Here is a 15,905-nt window from a genome sequence, read left to right as displayed (position 1 = left end):
CCCTACTCTCACGCCTCTCTCTCTCTCTCTCTCTCTCTCTCTCTCTCTCTCTCTCTCTCTCTCTCTCTCTCTCTCTCTCTCTCTCTCTCTCCCATACTCTCCCTCTCCCTTCCTCTGTACCCCTTCTTCTCTCCCTCCCTCCCCCCTCTTCTCTCCCTCTCTCCATCCCTCTACCTCTCTCCCTCTCTCTACCTCTCTCCCTCTCTCTACCTTCCCTCCCCCCTCTCTCTCTCTCCCTCTCTCTCCCTCCTCCCTCCTTCCCTCTCTCTCTCTTCCTCTCCCTCCTCCCTTCCTTTCTCTCTCCCTCGCCTCCTTCCCTCTCTCTCTTCCTCTCCCTCCCTCCCCTCTCTCCCTCTCTCTTTCTCTCTCTCTTCCTCTCCCCCCTCTCCCTCTCTCTTTCTCTCTCTCCTTCTCTCCCTTTTCATTCATAGTTTTCTACTACCAATAGCACGTACAAGGTACTGAACCTATTAGTTCACTACCCTGCCATATCTTTTTTAAGATGTAGGAGCGCGTACATGGTACTTATTACTTGTAAGTGTGTATGGGGTACTGAACCCATTATTCGCTACCCTACGATAACATTTTTTAGGCTTAGGAGCGCGTACGCGCTACTTATTAGTACAAAATGGGAAAAAAAATACCATTGGGCTTGCCAATATTTTATGGACTAACAGCACACACACGGTTATTAATTTAGCGTGTATGCAGTACATAGACATAGTTTTAGTTTCCCAAGAGCCTCAATGGCCTCAAAATAAGTTTTTGAGGTCATTGAAGGCCCCACTGGAATTGTGCCTGCACTTCTATCACTGTTTTATACATAGAAGTAAGTGATTTTTTTTGTTTTTGCATGATTTCAAATAATTGAATTGTTGTTCTTATTAGTTTTGTCAATAGTATTATGATTGTTTAATATTTTGATTCCAAAAAATAGTGATAAGATGCATATTTATGGTTATTTGTTTGTTTATGAACTTTTGTTTACATATATATGTAATATGATTCTATTTAAGACAACCGATATCAACCATGGGAAAGAACAAGCGAGGAATGATGGAACAAGGAGAGGTTGAAAAGGAAAGACAAATGCAGCGTATGAAGAAATTATGTGACATAAGAACAATGGGAGAAGAAGGTATGTCATCCTCAACATCTCAATTCGATTTACCAAACGAACATAATGCACCTAATGCAATTGAAGAAGACACACTTGATTTACCGTATGAACCTAATGCAACTGAATAAGATACCGCATTGAATAATCAATTAAATGATGAACATACACCTTCTCTATTTGATGAATTGAATGTACATAATGCATCGATGTTAACACCTCCTAGAATCATTCGTAGGAAACCAAAGTATCTAATTGACATTGATGAGAATTTATTGAAGCCAATGCCCAATAAAATGAATGAACGAACTTGTAGGAGAATGGTTAAAAGAATATGGAAAAACTATTTTGAAAACTTAAATCAAACCGTAAGATGTCAATTAATTTTTCAAATGATTAAAAAATTCAATTTTAGAGAGACAAAAAATTCTAGGCCTAAGATCATCTGAAAATTCTAATGCTACTCAACGTGTCATTACATCAACCATAATGAGAAAGAAAATAAAAAAGATTGTTTGATAAGAAAAACAAGTAAGTCTTTAAACATTAGTAGAACAATATTAAGTAAAGAATTAAAGAGGTGGGAAAAAATAGAGGAACCTAACAATAATTCTCTTTGGGCATTCTCGAGTAGACTACCACGCGAAGACAAGGTTGTTGTTGATGCACTAAGAACATTAATTGAAAAAATTTGGCATGACAACACAAGAGTTTCACCCAACCAAAGAGATGTTGTTAGAAGGAGAATTGGGTCTACAAATCATGAGCCACATGCCAAACACTATTTGGATATGACTCAAACTAAATTTTATGAAAGATTCCTTCAAAAGTTTCCTCAAATAAGAATTTCTCAAAGATTTTTTGAAATGGGAAAACCTTTTTATATTAAGATTAATCATGTATGCACCACGTGTTGTTGTAGGATGCATATTGAATTTTCCATGCACTATGTTGTTTTTTGTCATATTTGTTCTACTTTGCACACTAACTATGTTTTGCAGGAATGCAATATACAAGCACCTCCTAAGTCGGTAAGAGAATTTATTTCAAGTGTGCTATGTAATAAACATGATAGTTGCATTTATTATAAGATGCCTTGTTTGGAAGGTTCTTGTGCTATATGTGGTGGTTTGCAACGTTTACCAAGATGCGTACATTTGGAGAGCACACATGAAATTGGTATGAAACTAGTTTCTTTCAGAAAATACAAGACAGTCACATATGGAGTTAAAGATGGAAAAGATTTGAAGAGATGTGAGCTAGTGAAAAATGATATATGTGTAGCTCAATTTATGAAAATGTTTCAAGAGAAACTAATTTATGAGTATATAATGCATACACATAGAGCTCGATGGTTAGATGAGCAATTCAAGTTATGTAAGGACACATTTCCTCTTGGCACCATTATCTCTATCGTTGATTTTGCTGAAAATTATACACTACAACCTCAAAATGAAGTGCAATCTATGTATTATCACTCTACACAAGTTTCTATTTTTGTACACATAGCATTCATGCATGCAAATGATAGCACAAAGGAGGATAGAAAGGTTGTAAGAGAGTATAACTTCTACATAAGTGATGATCATACTCATTCATCGGATTTTGTACAAGGATGCTTTAAATTTTTCTATGATAGTTTAAGGGAAAGGAACATATGATACAACCAACACTTAATATGGTCAGATAATTGCACCGCATAATTCAAGAATGCAAGGATGTTTTATTGGCTGACAAGGATGCATATGACAAGGGGTGTACAACATTTTTGGAATTTCAGTGAGGCTAGACATTGTAAGGGAGAGCACGATGGTGCAGGAGCATGTGTGAAAAGAGCCCTAGCTAGAGAAGAATTGAAGTACGAAGGTGGTACTGAGTTGATAGATGCAGAAACAATTGTGCGATGGTGTAAGTCTATGATGGGTCTAGGTAAGCCAGGTACATCAATGGTTCATAGATATTTTTGGTTGATCACTGAATCTAACATTGAAAACTATCTATATTGTTGTACAGTTGCAGGATCGAGTGACATGCACTCATTTATGAGTTCAAATTCAAGTTCACTGGTAATTTATACGAGACAGATGGTATGTTTTTTCTCTTCATGCATGTATTGTTTGTGGGAAGAATGTGAATCACAAGAGTGGGTTGACAAATGGTCTTGTAGACCGTTGGTTCTCATTGATTCATATCAAATTCCCAAAGCACTACAATTGAGCCAGATGGAGACATCAGTGGATTTTAACCATGTATCCGACCTAGTGGATTCAGGTGATTTTTGAGTTAATTTTTTTGCAAGTATTCTTTTTGGTTCATTTTGTTGTACATCATACTTTATTTTTGGTATTAATTAACACTTTATAAAATGTTGGTCATGTGTATGCAATTGTTTCAGAAGAGAACAATGAAGAAGGAACAGATTACTATTTGTGTCGTTGTGTTGAGCCAAAAATAAAATTGACAACCACAATCATTGACGGAGAGGGTATTGAGTACCCAATAAGGTTTGTTGTCGTGATAGGAACATGGCTTTGGAGATACCCTATCAAGAATTCTTATGTTTGGTTGTTCGAGGACTTTGAAACACATAGACATATTCTTCATTTCTCTAACCTTGTTGTTGCAACAAATACATTTGATTAAGTATCGTGGTAGGCCTCATAACAAGATTTTATGGAAAGTTTGTGAATCTGGCCACGAGGCAATACTTGACACAATACGGGTTAGAGCCAATCCTGAAGGCTCACTTGATTGATTCTACGGTTCAGAGTAGAATGATTTTGATAATTTTGTATAAATCATCGACAAATTGTTCTATATTCATTTTTTGTATATATAAATGCCCATGAGCTGACTTTTACATGTTTAGGGGCATAATTTTGTATATTTAAATGGCAATGAGCTAATTTGTAGATATGTACATGCCAAATTTTGTATATTAAAATGGCGATGAGCTGAATCACACATATTGTAATGCCAAATTTTGTATAAAAGCCCATGAGATGATTTGTAAGACATTTTTTTATATAATCAAATAGCCAAGAGATGATTTGACCATATTTAGAGGCAAATTTTTGAATAATATGTGACAATATTTTGTGACTATTTTGTGTGTCAATGTTTTGTGACTATGTTTTGAGTATATGTGATGTGTCCCTAGTCAATCATGAGCATTCTTGATTCTTGTATAATCATGGAGAATTATTCGAGTCATTATCGGGTCATAGGGGTCATAGATTGAGACTAGATATAATTTGAGGAAAAATTGTCATTGTTGTCAAAAAAATTGTCAAAAAAGTTGTCAAGCAACTTCTACATTACGTCGATAGGGTATGACTCTCGACGTTTTGGCGATTTGGGATGCATGACAAGGGCATGCCTAGCATAAAAATGCCCACCCGGACACACTCGTGACGTCGGTTTGTGCACATGACGAACCGAATCAATTCTAGCCAATCCTGCAACTTTGCATTGCATGCAACTGATGGTTTTTGCAGTAGGCAAAAAAATGCTACCAATTTAAAATGGTTTGGAGTCATCAAAAACCAAGATAGGACATTATAGAGGAGCCTCACATGACCTCACAAGATCAAACGGATTGACCATATGTGTCCTGGATTTGAAGAAATAGTCCGTCAAATTTTGACAATTTTTTGAACTCAAGGCACTTGAGAGATCGCCCTGGAATGGTATGACTCTTGACATTCCGGCGCTTTGGGATGCATGAGAGGAGAATGCATAGCATAAACCTTCCCACCCGGATGCGCTCGTGACATCGTATTGTGCACACGACGAACCAAACCAATTCTAGCCAATCTTGCAACTTTGCATTGCATGCAACTGATGGTTTTTGTAGCAGGTGAAAAAATGCTACCAATTAAAAATGGCTCCGAGTCATCAAAAACCGAGATAGGACATTATAGAGGAGCCTCATGCAACCCTACATGTTCAAATGGATTGACCATATGTGTCTTGGATTGGAAGAAACAGTCCGTCAAATTTTGACAATTTTTTGGACTCATGGCACTTGAGAGATCACCCGGGTACGATATGACTCTCGACGTTCTTGCGCTTTGGGATGAACGAGAGGGGCATGCCTAGCATAAACCTACCCACTCAGACGCACTCGTGATGTCATTTTGTGCACATGACGAACTGAATCAATTCTAGCCAATATTGCAACTTTGCATTGCATGCAACTGACGTTTTTTGCAGCAGGCGAAAAAATGCTACCAATTGAAAATGGCTCTGAGTCGTCAAAAACCGAGATATGTCATTATAGAGGAGAGATCCTCATGCAATCTCATGGGTTCAAACAAATCGAACATATGTGTCCTGGATTGGATGAAAGAGTCCGTCAAATTTCAATAATTTTTTGGATTCATGGCACTTGAGAGATCGCCCCCGGGTACGGTATGACTCTCGATGTTTCAGCACTTTGGAATACATGACAGGGGCATGCCTAGCGTAAATCTGCCCACCCAAATGCGCTCATGATGTTGATTTGTGCACACAACGAACCAAATCAATTCTAGCCAATCTTGCAACTTTGCATTGCATGCAACTGACGATTTTTGCAACAGGTGAAAAAATGCTACCAATTGAAAATGGCTCTAAGTCATCAAAAATTGAGATAGGCCATTATAGAGAAGCCTCACGTGACCCCACGGGTTCAAACAGATTGACCATATGTGTCCTAGATTTGAAGAAATAGTCCATCAAATTTTGACAATTTTTTGGACTCAGGGCACTTGAGAGATCGCATTGGTATGGTATGACTCTCGACGTTTCGGCACTTTGGGATGCACGACAAGGGCATGCCTAGCGTAAACCTGCCCACCCGAATGGGCTTGTGATGTCGATTTGTGCACACGATAAGACGAATCAATTATAGCCAATCCTGCAACTTTGCATTGCATGCAACTGATATTTTTATAGCAGGTGGAAAAATGCTACCAATTGAAAATGCCTCCGAGTCATCATAAACCGAGATAGGCCATTGTAGAGGAGCCTCACGCGACCCCACGGGTCCAAATGGATCAACCATATGTGTCCTGGATTTGAAGAAATAGTCCGTCAAATTTTGATAATTTTTTGGACTCAGGGCACTTGAGAGATCACATCGGTATGGTATGACTCTCGACGTTCTGGCGCTTTGGGATGCACGATAGGGGCATGCCTAGCATAAACCTGCCCACCTGGACACTCTCACAATGTCGGTTTATGCACACGACGAACAAAATTTGACCATTGCAAGCGTGAGGGTGCTCTCACACCAAACACATATTGTTGTTTATATTCATACTATTGATTACATATGCAAATATTCATTTAAATTTATAAAAGGGCAGCCACCAAATACAGCAAATACACAATAATAAACTGAATACAGGGAGTTTTGTATGGTTAATTCAACATTTTAGAAATTTTATCAAATCATATTCCACGATTGCAATTTTTATATCATATATTTTTGTTGTTTATATTCATATTGTTGATTACATAGGAAAATGATCAATTAAATTTATAAAATGACAACCACAAAATACAACGAATACAAAATAATGAACTCAGTACAGATTTATTGGATCGAATATCAACATTTATATATATTAAAAAAAGGCATGTCTGCCACGTCAATACAAGTATTACAAAAATGTGGCATATGCCATGTCCGAATTGATATACAATAAAAATGTAGAATATATCTACATGTATTGGTCATTCTATGACCAAAACTAACACTATATGACCCTAAACTTGTGGTGGATCATCAAAATCAAGCATCTTGGATGCAGTACGTAGCTTTGTAGATGGCTGCAAAACCACAATTCAAAAGCCAAGTTAGAATTCTTTTGTAGAAAATAGTTCACAATTAACAACATAACTATGCATTTAACTATAATAACTTTCCAATTGAAATGTAAATTACCTCATCGGCTGATCTAGGAGCTAATGTCTTCGCTCTCCTCTCCTTGTCACTCTTAGGAGTTTTCTTGAAGACATACTTAAATGGATCCACGTTATGGTCGTACCGCGAAGGGGTCTATTGTAGATTAAATGTACAATTAATACAACGTACTAACATAAATATATCAAAAACACTTAAAATCTATAATATAGAGAACAATGGCGTACCTGTGCCTGAGATGCTTCTCCAATGGACTGAGGATGGCTCACCATCGATGGAGAAACTGTCGCTATACCTATACAAAAAATGTTCAAAGATTAAATACAATTAATATAATGATAAGTATTGTAGGCTAAAAAGTATTAATTTTACATATCAAACAAAAGTGTACCAGATCCTGAGATGCTTCTCCAGTGCACAGAGGAGGGTTCGCCATTGATGAAATAGGTATGGATATTTCCTGTATGAAAAAATTGTAAGATTATAATATATCACAATTTCACATGTACGCATGCATATAATCATGAAATCAAGAAAATAAAGTAAAGATACATACATCCGCCCTCTCTTGATCCATGGGCGAATCAGGTGTATTCAACAAATCCACATAGCTCAATGGTCGTTGTACATGTAAAATAGACAAAAAAACACTAATCAATCTACAAACCCTAACTAATACTTGATTTCAACATTTTCAAACAATTGTACAACTAAAAATGTGTCCAATTACCTTCTTCACACATTTTGGCATCTTTGAGGAATTCTTTTTCTTAGGACGATCCCTAGACGTGGAGGGGGTACCCTAAAAAAAAAAATTAACATGAGATATTAGTACAGATAATAATTAAACATAATTTTTAAAATCTAAAATGAAATGACTTTCATATTCCATCAAAATAATACATAAAAAGGGTTGTACAAAATATGATACCATATAGCCTTGTAGGCCAAAATCGATCGTTGAGAGCATGATGTCATCAATCTGGGACATTTGGTCCCCTGTCAACACCTACAAACCAAAGATTGGACCAAACATTAAAGATATTTAGTCTATCTTGTATTTTTTTGAATTCAAAGTGTACTATTCTATTTTAACATGTTACAAAATTTATACCTCAGGCATCGAAGTTGCAGCTGTAGTAAATGGGGGAGGAGTATGGGATACCATTGCTGCATCCTGAAATGCATATTATTTGTCTCAATTTAAATCGATGTATAAATGAAAATTCATTTATGTAATTACAAATTTAAAGTGACCAATAAATAAAATGCTATGAATTCAAATCAACACACTTGTGTCTGTCGCTCATGGGCAAACACCATGTCCATCAACTCATATGTCAGCGCGAAATCCTTAGACATGTCGGCCTAACATCTACTCCCGCAAATCATGCACAGATGAGATGTGGATCCATCTGCACCGGCTGCATCATCTATCCTCGAGCAACTGACACACATATATTGGATGGGCTCTCTGTCACCACCTGGAGAAACTAATGGCTCATCATCCAATACATTAGGGTGTGCTAACGACGTCCCATGCTGGATGATGTCACCAGTCAATGATGTGGCCGCCTGAAGATTTTGTAGCTCCATCGACTCTTTCAGCTCTATTGGGACAACCTGATACACCTTGGGTTAGGGTGCTAGGGGGCGGAGACTCTCCGCGGGTAATCGCCTACGGGCTCCAGGTCTATCTTGGGCAGAGCCAACACCTCTACCATGGAACTCTCTCATGTCAAAATAGTTTGGGTGCACATTGAGCACAAACTCACAATATAATTTTCTCAAAAAGTATAATGGCATTGTTCATGTGCCTTGTCTGCATTTTACAATCGTGCATTCATTCACTGTCCCTGCGCTTAAGAATCTGGGAGTCTCCATCATGCTTTGATGGATTTTCGTACCCCAGGCCACAACTCATATACTGCTAAAAGATGATGTAGAGAAAGACTATGGAATATGGTAACACACCCACTGATTTACATTTACCCAAAATATGTGAACCCTTTGCAAATCCATTTAGTGCACAACTTGCAATCATAGCATCCATGAAACATACTTTCACAACACGATGCATACATGCCATTTGATAAAGCCTCTTATTTTGCATCTTCATCCTCCCATGAGGATGGCTTACAAACTCCATTAGACATGTGTACAACAGTCGTTACAAATGCTTAATCAGTACAACTGTGAGTTCAACTCACTTATTTTCCAATATCTCTATTCTAGTATAAGGTATGAGCATCTCATAAATCATGAGATCACCGTTACATAAACCTGCTCCAATAATCCCCAAAATCAGCATATGAAGAAAGACCAAGTCCACGGACAAAGATGCACGAACAAGAGGGAAAAGCCCCAATGGAAAAATGCTCCAACCACCCGACCAATGTGGAACCTATAAGGAACCACCCCCCAGGCTAAGAGATGCCACTAGGTCCCAAATCACACACTAAGCCTAGGTTGATGCTTAACCAAAGGACTAACTTCAGCACATTACATACTCAAACATACTTTAATACAACACAAGGAACATTAAACTCTAGAGGTCGGTAAATGTAAAGCAATTCATGAAAATAGCACCAAGGATCTACATGTACAAGAGACTATCATCGCATGCCAAAAAAAAAAATGGGGCACAAGCCTATGGGCATGTAGAGCCATCTCGACCTTGGGAGAGAGACCAAGGAAGATTGACTTACCGTCTCCACAGTTTTCCCATGCTTAGCCTAAAACATCCTCCCTAAGACTAATTCATGAGGCACTGGTAAATTATTATCTTTTTAGATTATCTAACTACCCATTCCCATTTATTATTTAGTTTTCACTTGATTAAATACTATAAACTCCCTTACGCTCGAGAGGTCTGGACTTCACGCATCCTTACAAGGAACCTCGTGATAGCTCATCTCTCATGACCCCCGGTAATGTAAAGAAGCCCACTCCCTTGACACGGATCCAAAAACATCAATGCAAGAGGCTCTACAAAAGGTAACACAAATCTGAAATAAACATCATGTCATAACGTAACCATGCATAGACACATGTTTAAGGAAATTCGACATTAACATAGAATAAAAGCGAGCCTCTTGACCAAGGGAAAGTATAGAATAAATCATAGTACGATTGCTATTAAATAACCGAGAACCTAGCAAGGTCTTCACACTCATTGCCACAAAATCGACAGCATAACAAATTCATCCTCATGAAAAAATTCATAATGAGGGAACACTTGAACAATAGAATTAAATGCATGCATAACTAAACATAAAATGAGAATTAAATTTGTATTAAACAACACTCAAACGGCCTCCGGGCTAATTATCAAAATACAACATTGACCAACACTGGGTAAACAATGATCAAATTGGGGCAGTGGGTATTTTGCACTTAGCCTGCGCTAATACTTGCAGGCTCATCCCAAAATTATGGACAAACTTAGCCAATAACTCATTTAGACTCAAAAACAAATGTTAATCATCAATACAAACTACTGCAGAATACGCATTTACGCATATGGGCCTTACCCTTGATGATTCTAGAAGAAAAACATTAAATCAAATTAACTACAACTGATGACGTCAATACATATAGTGAAATCATATCTAACAACTCAAGAAAAGAACCAAATCAAAATACAATATCAGTTAAAAAACGCTATTCATTTTAAGAAACCAGTTTGCCAACCATGTTAAATAGACAAATATCAATTCCATGTAAGTATGCCAGGCTGAAAACGAAATCAAGTTAATCATTTGATGTTTGTTGGGAGTTATTAAAAATAAATAAAAACTTTTTTTTAAAAACACACGCCATAAAAATATAACAATAGCCCCTTCAAAACAGGGGATGAGGAATTTGAAAGAAAAACACTACAAATATTACAGCTTCAGGAAAGGAAATAACAGGGATAAACAAGAAAACAAGAGCGAATTATTTTACTACTACCAAAATCTCAATATCAAGGATTTGGATTTGCAAACAACAGGGTAATTAAACCCCTATTTTCCTCTATTATTTTCCCTTCAAACTAGACAAAGGAAACACAACAATTCCCAGTCTAACCACCATATTATTATTAGGATTGCACCCAAACTTCTCCCAAAACACACTCAAATTTTTTTTAAAATTAAGAATAGAGAGGGAAATTGAAGCAAGACTCTTTTCAAATTAGACTGAGGATTTTTAAAGAAAACAAGAAGATGTGAATCCTACCTCTAACCAAAGTGAAGGAGGAGGAAATTTGTTGCAGACCCCTTCTCCAGCATTGCTACAACACTTCAATTGCACACCTTCAGCACCCAATTCGTCAAAACCCAATATAATTTTTTTATTTATTTATTCCACATAGTTTTGTAACAAATTTCCTCACAAAAAATTACATATAAGGATAATCTAAAAATAGATTTAGAAAAAGAAAAACAAACGTACTTTAAGGGTTGGGTCTAAAAAAATTTTAGGTCAAACTACACTACTAAATTCATAAGACCATGAACTTCAAAATATTCCTAAAAAATATCAACACGCCCATTAAATTTTTTTAGGAATCCCCTCCATAAAACCTTACCCTTATAACACTGATAATTACCTATCTCCATCCCTCTCACTAAAATTATACAACATGCTCCTACTTCCATTATTACATGGCATGGTGAAGCTATAATGCACTTCTAGAATCCTATGTAGTAGTAATTTCCTAAGATTGGTCCTAAAAAAGCCTCACCTTGAAATTATTTTGTTTATTAATCCCAAAAGCTTGTTGTTCAAAGAATTTATTTTGAAATGTTCAATTATTGATTTAACACATACACATGGACTTACAACATCTTATAAAATAGAAATAGTGGAAGTTAAATGTAATATATATATTTTTACTTGAATTTGTAATTGCAACCCTTAGAAGACATTTTAAAAATCTAAATAGATAACCATATTATGAATTGTAGATTTAGTGATAGAGTTAAAGACAAGTTTAAATAGAGCTTTTTACAATTTCTAGACAAGTCTAGAAAAATCCATTCACAATTTATGGAAAAACAAAGCTATTATGGTATATGATTTTTGTAGGGTAAATCTTAGAGGAAGAATGTTTCTATAGACAAGATGCAGAGCAATGTGAAATAATTTTTTTTTTATTTATGTGAATATGGAAATCAACATTATATTTTATATATTTTAGGAATTTGAATAATGCAATTCAATTAGGAGGATTTCGAAATAAGTTTTAGGAAAAGCAATAATAAAATTCTAATAAAATTTTAATATTAAAATAAAATGATAACAAAAAAATTGATGATTTTTTTCAAAATTATAACCTTTCATACAATTGATGCAAGCGGAAATTTCTTTGATAAATGTTGAGATTGAAATGTGATTGAGCAATTTTTTTTAAAAAAACTTTTTAATATGTATCTATTGCATGAATTATTATTATTAAACAAAAAAAAATAGAAAAATAAATTTAAAATACCTTTCAGTTAATGAGAAATTTACATTATTTTTATTATATTATTCAAAAGATCACCCTTTGACATATGTTAAGAAACAAACAAGCTTGAACAATTATTTCATAATGTTTTGTATAATTTCTTTCAAAAAATTTACATTAATGTGAACTAGAATATAATCACAACGAAAATATCCAACAATTTCTTTATCTTTTATTATTTGATAAATATTTATTACCCTATTTCAAAATCTTTCATTTCAACATAAATTAGAATTAATGGGAACTAACTAAACTAACCAAATCATATGTACTAACATATTAGACACATGGATATGCGTATTGCATTCTTCCATTATTTTAGTAAACGGGACTCTCCTATTCACAACGTGTCTACTTTCTTACGTAGTGTGAATTAATATTTTAATTCATAGATTCCAATTCGTTATTGCTTGTGTCATTAGCTCAATTTTTTATTCTTAATTATATTACCAATGGCTTTTAAGTTCGAAAGTATATATAAATAAAATTTATTTAATAATAAACAATTTCTGTTTTGTCACCGTGGCGAGCTATTATTCGGATGTTGACTTTTCTATTACTTAAGCCATGATATTACATATTTAAATGGGCAATGATATATAATATTTGTAACCTCTTCCTTAAATTCATAATTAATAAAATAAGAGTGAATTAAAAAATAAAAAGTAGGAACACCTAGGAAATGAGTAGTTGTCTCTTATGGACTCTACTCTACTAAATTTAATGCAACTTCTATCTATTAATCACTTCACATTCTTCTCCTGTGCTATTGCAGCAAAATTCATGATGCCTTTACCCCTTGAATCCACTGTATCTCAAGTTGATCTCCCTGTAATCGACATCTCCGAATTTTCTGAAGACTTGGATGCTCAAGATCTGAGCCAGTTTCGAGATCATCCTGTTCTAGACAAACTTCAAAAAGAGTGCAAAGAATGGGGATTTTTCTACCTTGTCAACCATGGAATTCCAGTAGATCTTCTGGAAAGGGCTGAGAATGTTTGCAGAGATTTATTATCCGTGCCCAACGAGGTCAAAGACAGAGGCTTAACTGGTAATCCAATGAACACTTATGTGCGAAGTCCAAATTTTGTGAGCTTTCGCATTCCAGATTCGACTAATCCAGCTTCCGTTGAGCAAATATGTGCTAAAATATGCCCAGAAGGGAACACAGTATTTTGGTATGTTATTCACCTTTCCTTTTCATTTAATGATAAATTCATTTTTCCCTGCCTAATTTTGAGAACTCCTGTATTATTGTTTGGCAGCGAAACGATGACGGCATACGCTTTATCTGTAACAAATCTTGCACAATTAATCACAAAAATAATTCTTGCAAGCTTAGGGTTGGATGCCAAAGCTTTCTACCGCTCTCACTTTGAAAAGTGCACAGCAGTATTGCGTATAAACGGCTATCCATCAGATAACATATCCATTGGAGAGGAAGCACTTCTCTCCCATACAGATTTAACCTCCCTCACAATCCTTTACCAAGATGATGTGGGAGGCCTTCAGATTCCATCGCAAGAGGGCAAATGGTTCAACGTCAAACCTATCCTTCATGCATTTGTGATCAATGTGGGGGACTCCTTTAAGGTACACTGTTTTCTCTCTGCTTTCAATGATCATTATAGATGTTTATTATTCCTGCAAGACAAAAAGATAAGGATGAGTGGTTAATATGAGTACAGGCATGGAGTAATGGCAGATACCGCAGCGCAGAGCATCGTGTTGTTTACAAAGGTTGGAGAGATCGAATGTCGATTGGCTTCTTCACCGAGTTTCCAGAGGAGACAGAAATATGGGCGCCTGTGGAGCTTGTGGATGACGACAATCCAAGGCGCTACAAGCCTTTCATATATTCGCATTTGAGGCATGTAGTTCTGACGGATAAAGAATATAAAGAAAAAGCTACTGCTCTCGAACGATTTGCGGGTCTATAAAGACCTGTTGCATTCAGTTGCGTATTTAATTCTTTGAGTTTAACCTGGCTTACTATTTAATAATGTTTTTCCTTTTTGAGTATTTATGTAAGGAGGAAACGAAATATTCATATGTGAATAAAATTCTATTAATTATTACATTATGATTTGTTATATAAATAGACTCTGTAATGGAATTTAATTCCTGATTCTAGGATGTTCTATTTAAACAGGGGCTGCAGGGCAGCGAAGTTCTTGCCAGAGACTGGAAGAACAGTTTTGGTTCTCTGTAAATTGCTCACATTGCCTCCACCGAGAACAGTGTGATGAAATGGTACAACAGTTCCAGTAACTCTTGTCAATGTATCTTTAATGCTATGATTCCCTCTAATCAATAGAAGATATGAATGTGATTTGTCATTAACTAAAATAGCAAACATGGGCTTCAAAGCTGCACAAACAAATAGTTAATGGCATTAGTAACACAAGGATTTGATAATGTTGCTGACATATGCTTTAAGAAAATGAATCTTAATATCTATTTCATTCTTATATTTATATCATAAACTTGTATGTTTAACATTTCTATTCTCCTCAGTTCAGTGTAATCTGCAATTCTGATGCTATTGAATGCTTCTTGTTAAATTTTGATTTGACAAGTTGGTTGATCTCAATGTGTTCAAATCCAAATTCACATTACTACAACTTTTGGGAATTTGATTGTCATTGTTACCTTTACCTCCTATCAATGTCATCATAGAGGTCATCCCACTAGCAGTAAAGGACATGGACTTGCTTAATTTCCTTCTATCAGAAGAAGACACTGAGCCCCTAGAGAAGAGGCCTCCTTTTGAACTTTTATCTGCATCTTGAGATAGTTTCTTGGGAATGTTTTTATGTCTTCTCGATGGTGATTCTTTAACAGCTAAATCATGTTTTAAATCAGATTTAACAGAGGACTTTTTGAGATCATTTAATAAAGAAGTTTCAGTTAATGCAGTACTTCTCAGAGTACTCATTTATATTATTTCCTTTGATATCTGAAGTCCCACATCCATGAGGAGCTATGAGTTTATTCCATGTATCCATATTGACAACAAACTGAGATAGTTACTGGTGCATATTAATAGCTTTTTTAGAGAAGCCTCGGGATCTTCAGGTTTTGCGAAAAAAACAAGTTCAGCAAGTTCCCTGCATTGGATTCAGAAAGATTCAGTAATCTGAATCTCTTCACAAACATGTTTTCAGAAAAAATAGACATGAAGTGCACAAATATCATTACAACCTACAGATATATTTTCCAGATGAGATACAAGTCAGCAAAAATAAGACTCTGCCTCATATTAAAACATGCAACTCTCTCAGAAGGTTTATAAATGTTATCCAGTTTATTTAATAATTATCACACTCTATGTTACCCAGAAAACTGTAGCTACACAAGACTGCCCTCCTAGAGATGTAAAT

General features: G+C 35.7%; 1 protein-coding gene and 1 long non-coding RNA gene across 2 annotated transcripts; one reads left to right on the top strand and one right to left on the bottom strand.

Annotated features, from left to right (window-relative positions):
• Positions 1-6,786: 6,786 nt before the first annotated feature.
• LOC131071134 (uncharacterized) lies at positions 6,787-8,035 on the bottom strand. The gene is made up of 6 exons (XR_009112468.1): positions 7,960-8,035; positions 7,585-7,830; positions 7,420-7,488; positions 7,256-7,323; positions 7,050-7,163; positions 6,787-6,934 (listed from the first exon to the last, which is right to left on the bottom strand). It is a non-coding gene; the product is annotated as an uncharacterized LOC131071134 (long non-coding RNA).
• A 5,193-nt stretch (positions 8,036-13,228) lies between these two features.
• Positions 13,229-14,993, top strand: LOC131071148 (2-oxoglutarate-dependent dioxygenase DAO). Its single transcript, XM_058006868.2, has 4 exons — positions 13,229-13,700; positions 13,788-14,115; positions 14,211-14,478; positions 14,675-14,993. Exons 1-3 carry the CDS (start codon positions 13,246-13,248, stop codon positions 14,460-14,462), a joined length of 1,035 nt encoding a protein of 344 aa, XP_057862851.2. The 5' UTR covers positions 13,229-13,245; the 3' UTR covers positions 14,463-14,478; positions 14,675-14,993.
• Positions 14,994-15,905: the final 912 nt, after the last annotated feature.

This window comes from Cryptomeria japonica, chromosome 8 (genome assembly GCF_030272615.1).
Source record: "Cryptomeria japonica chromosome 8, Sugi_1.0, whole genome shotgun sequence".
NCBI lineage: Eukaryota > Viridiplantae > Streptophyta > Pinopsida > Cupressales > Cupressaceae > Cryptomeria > Cryptomeria japonica.
Note: the sequence above shows the minus strand (reverse complement) of the source record. Positions and strands in the feature narration are given on the sequence as shown.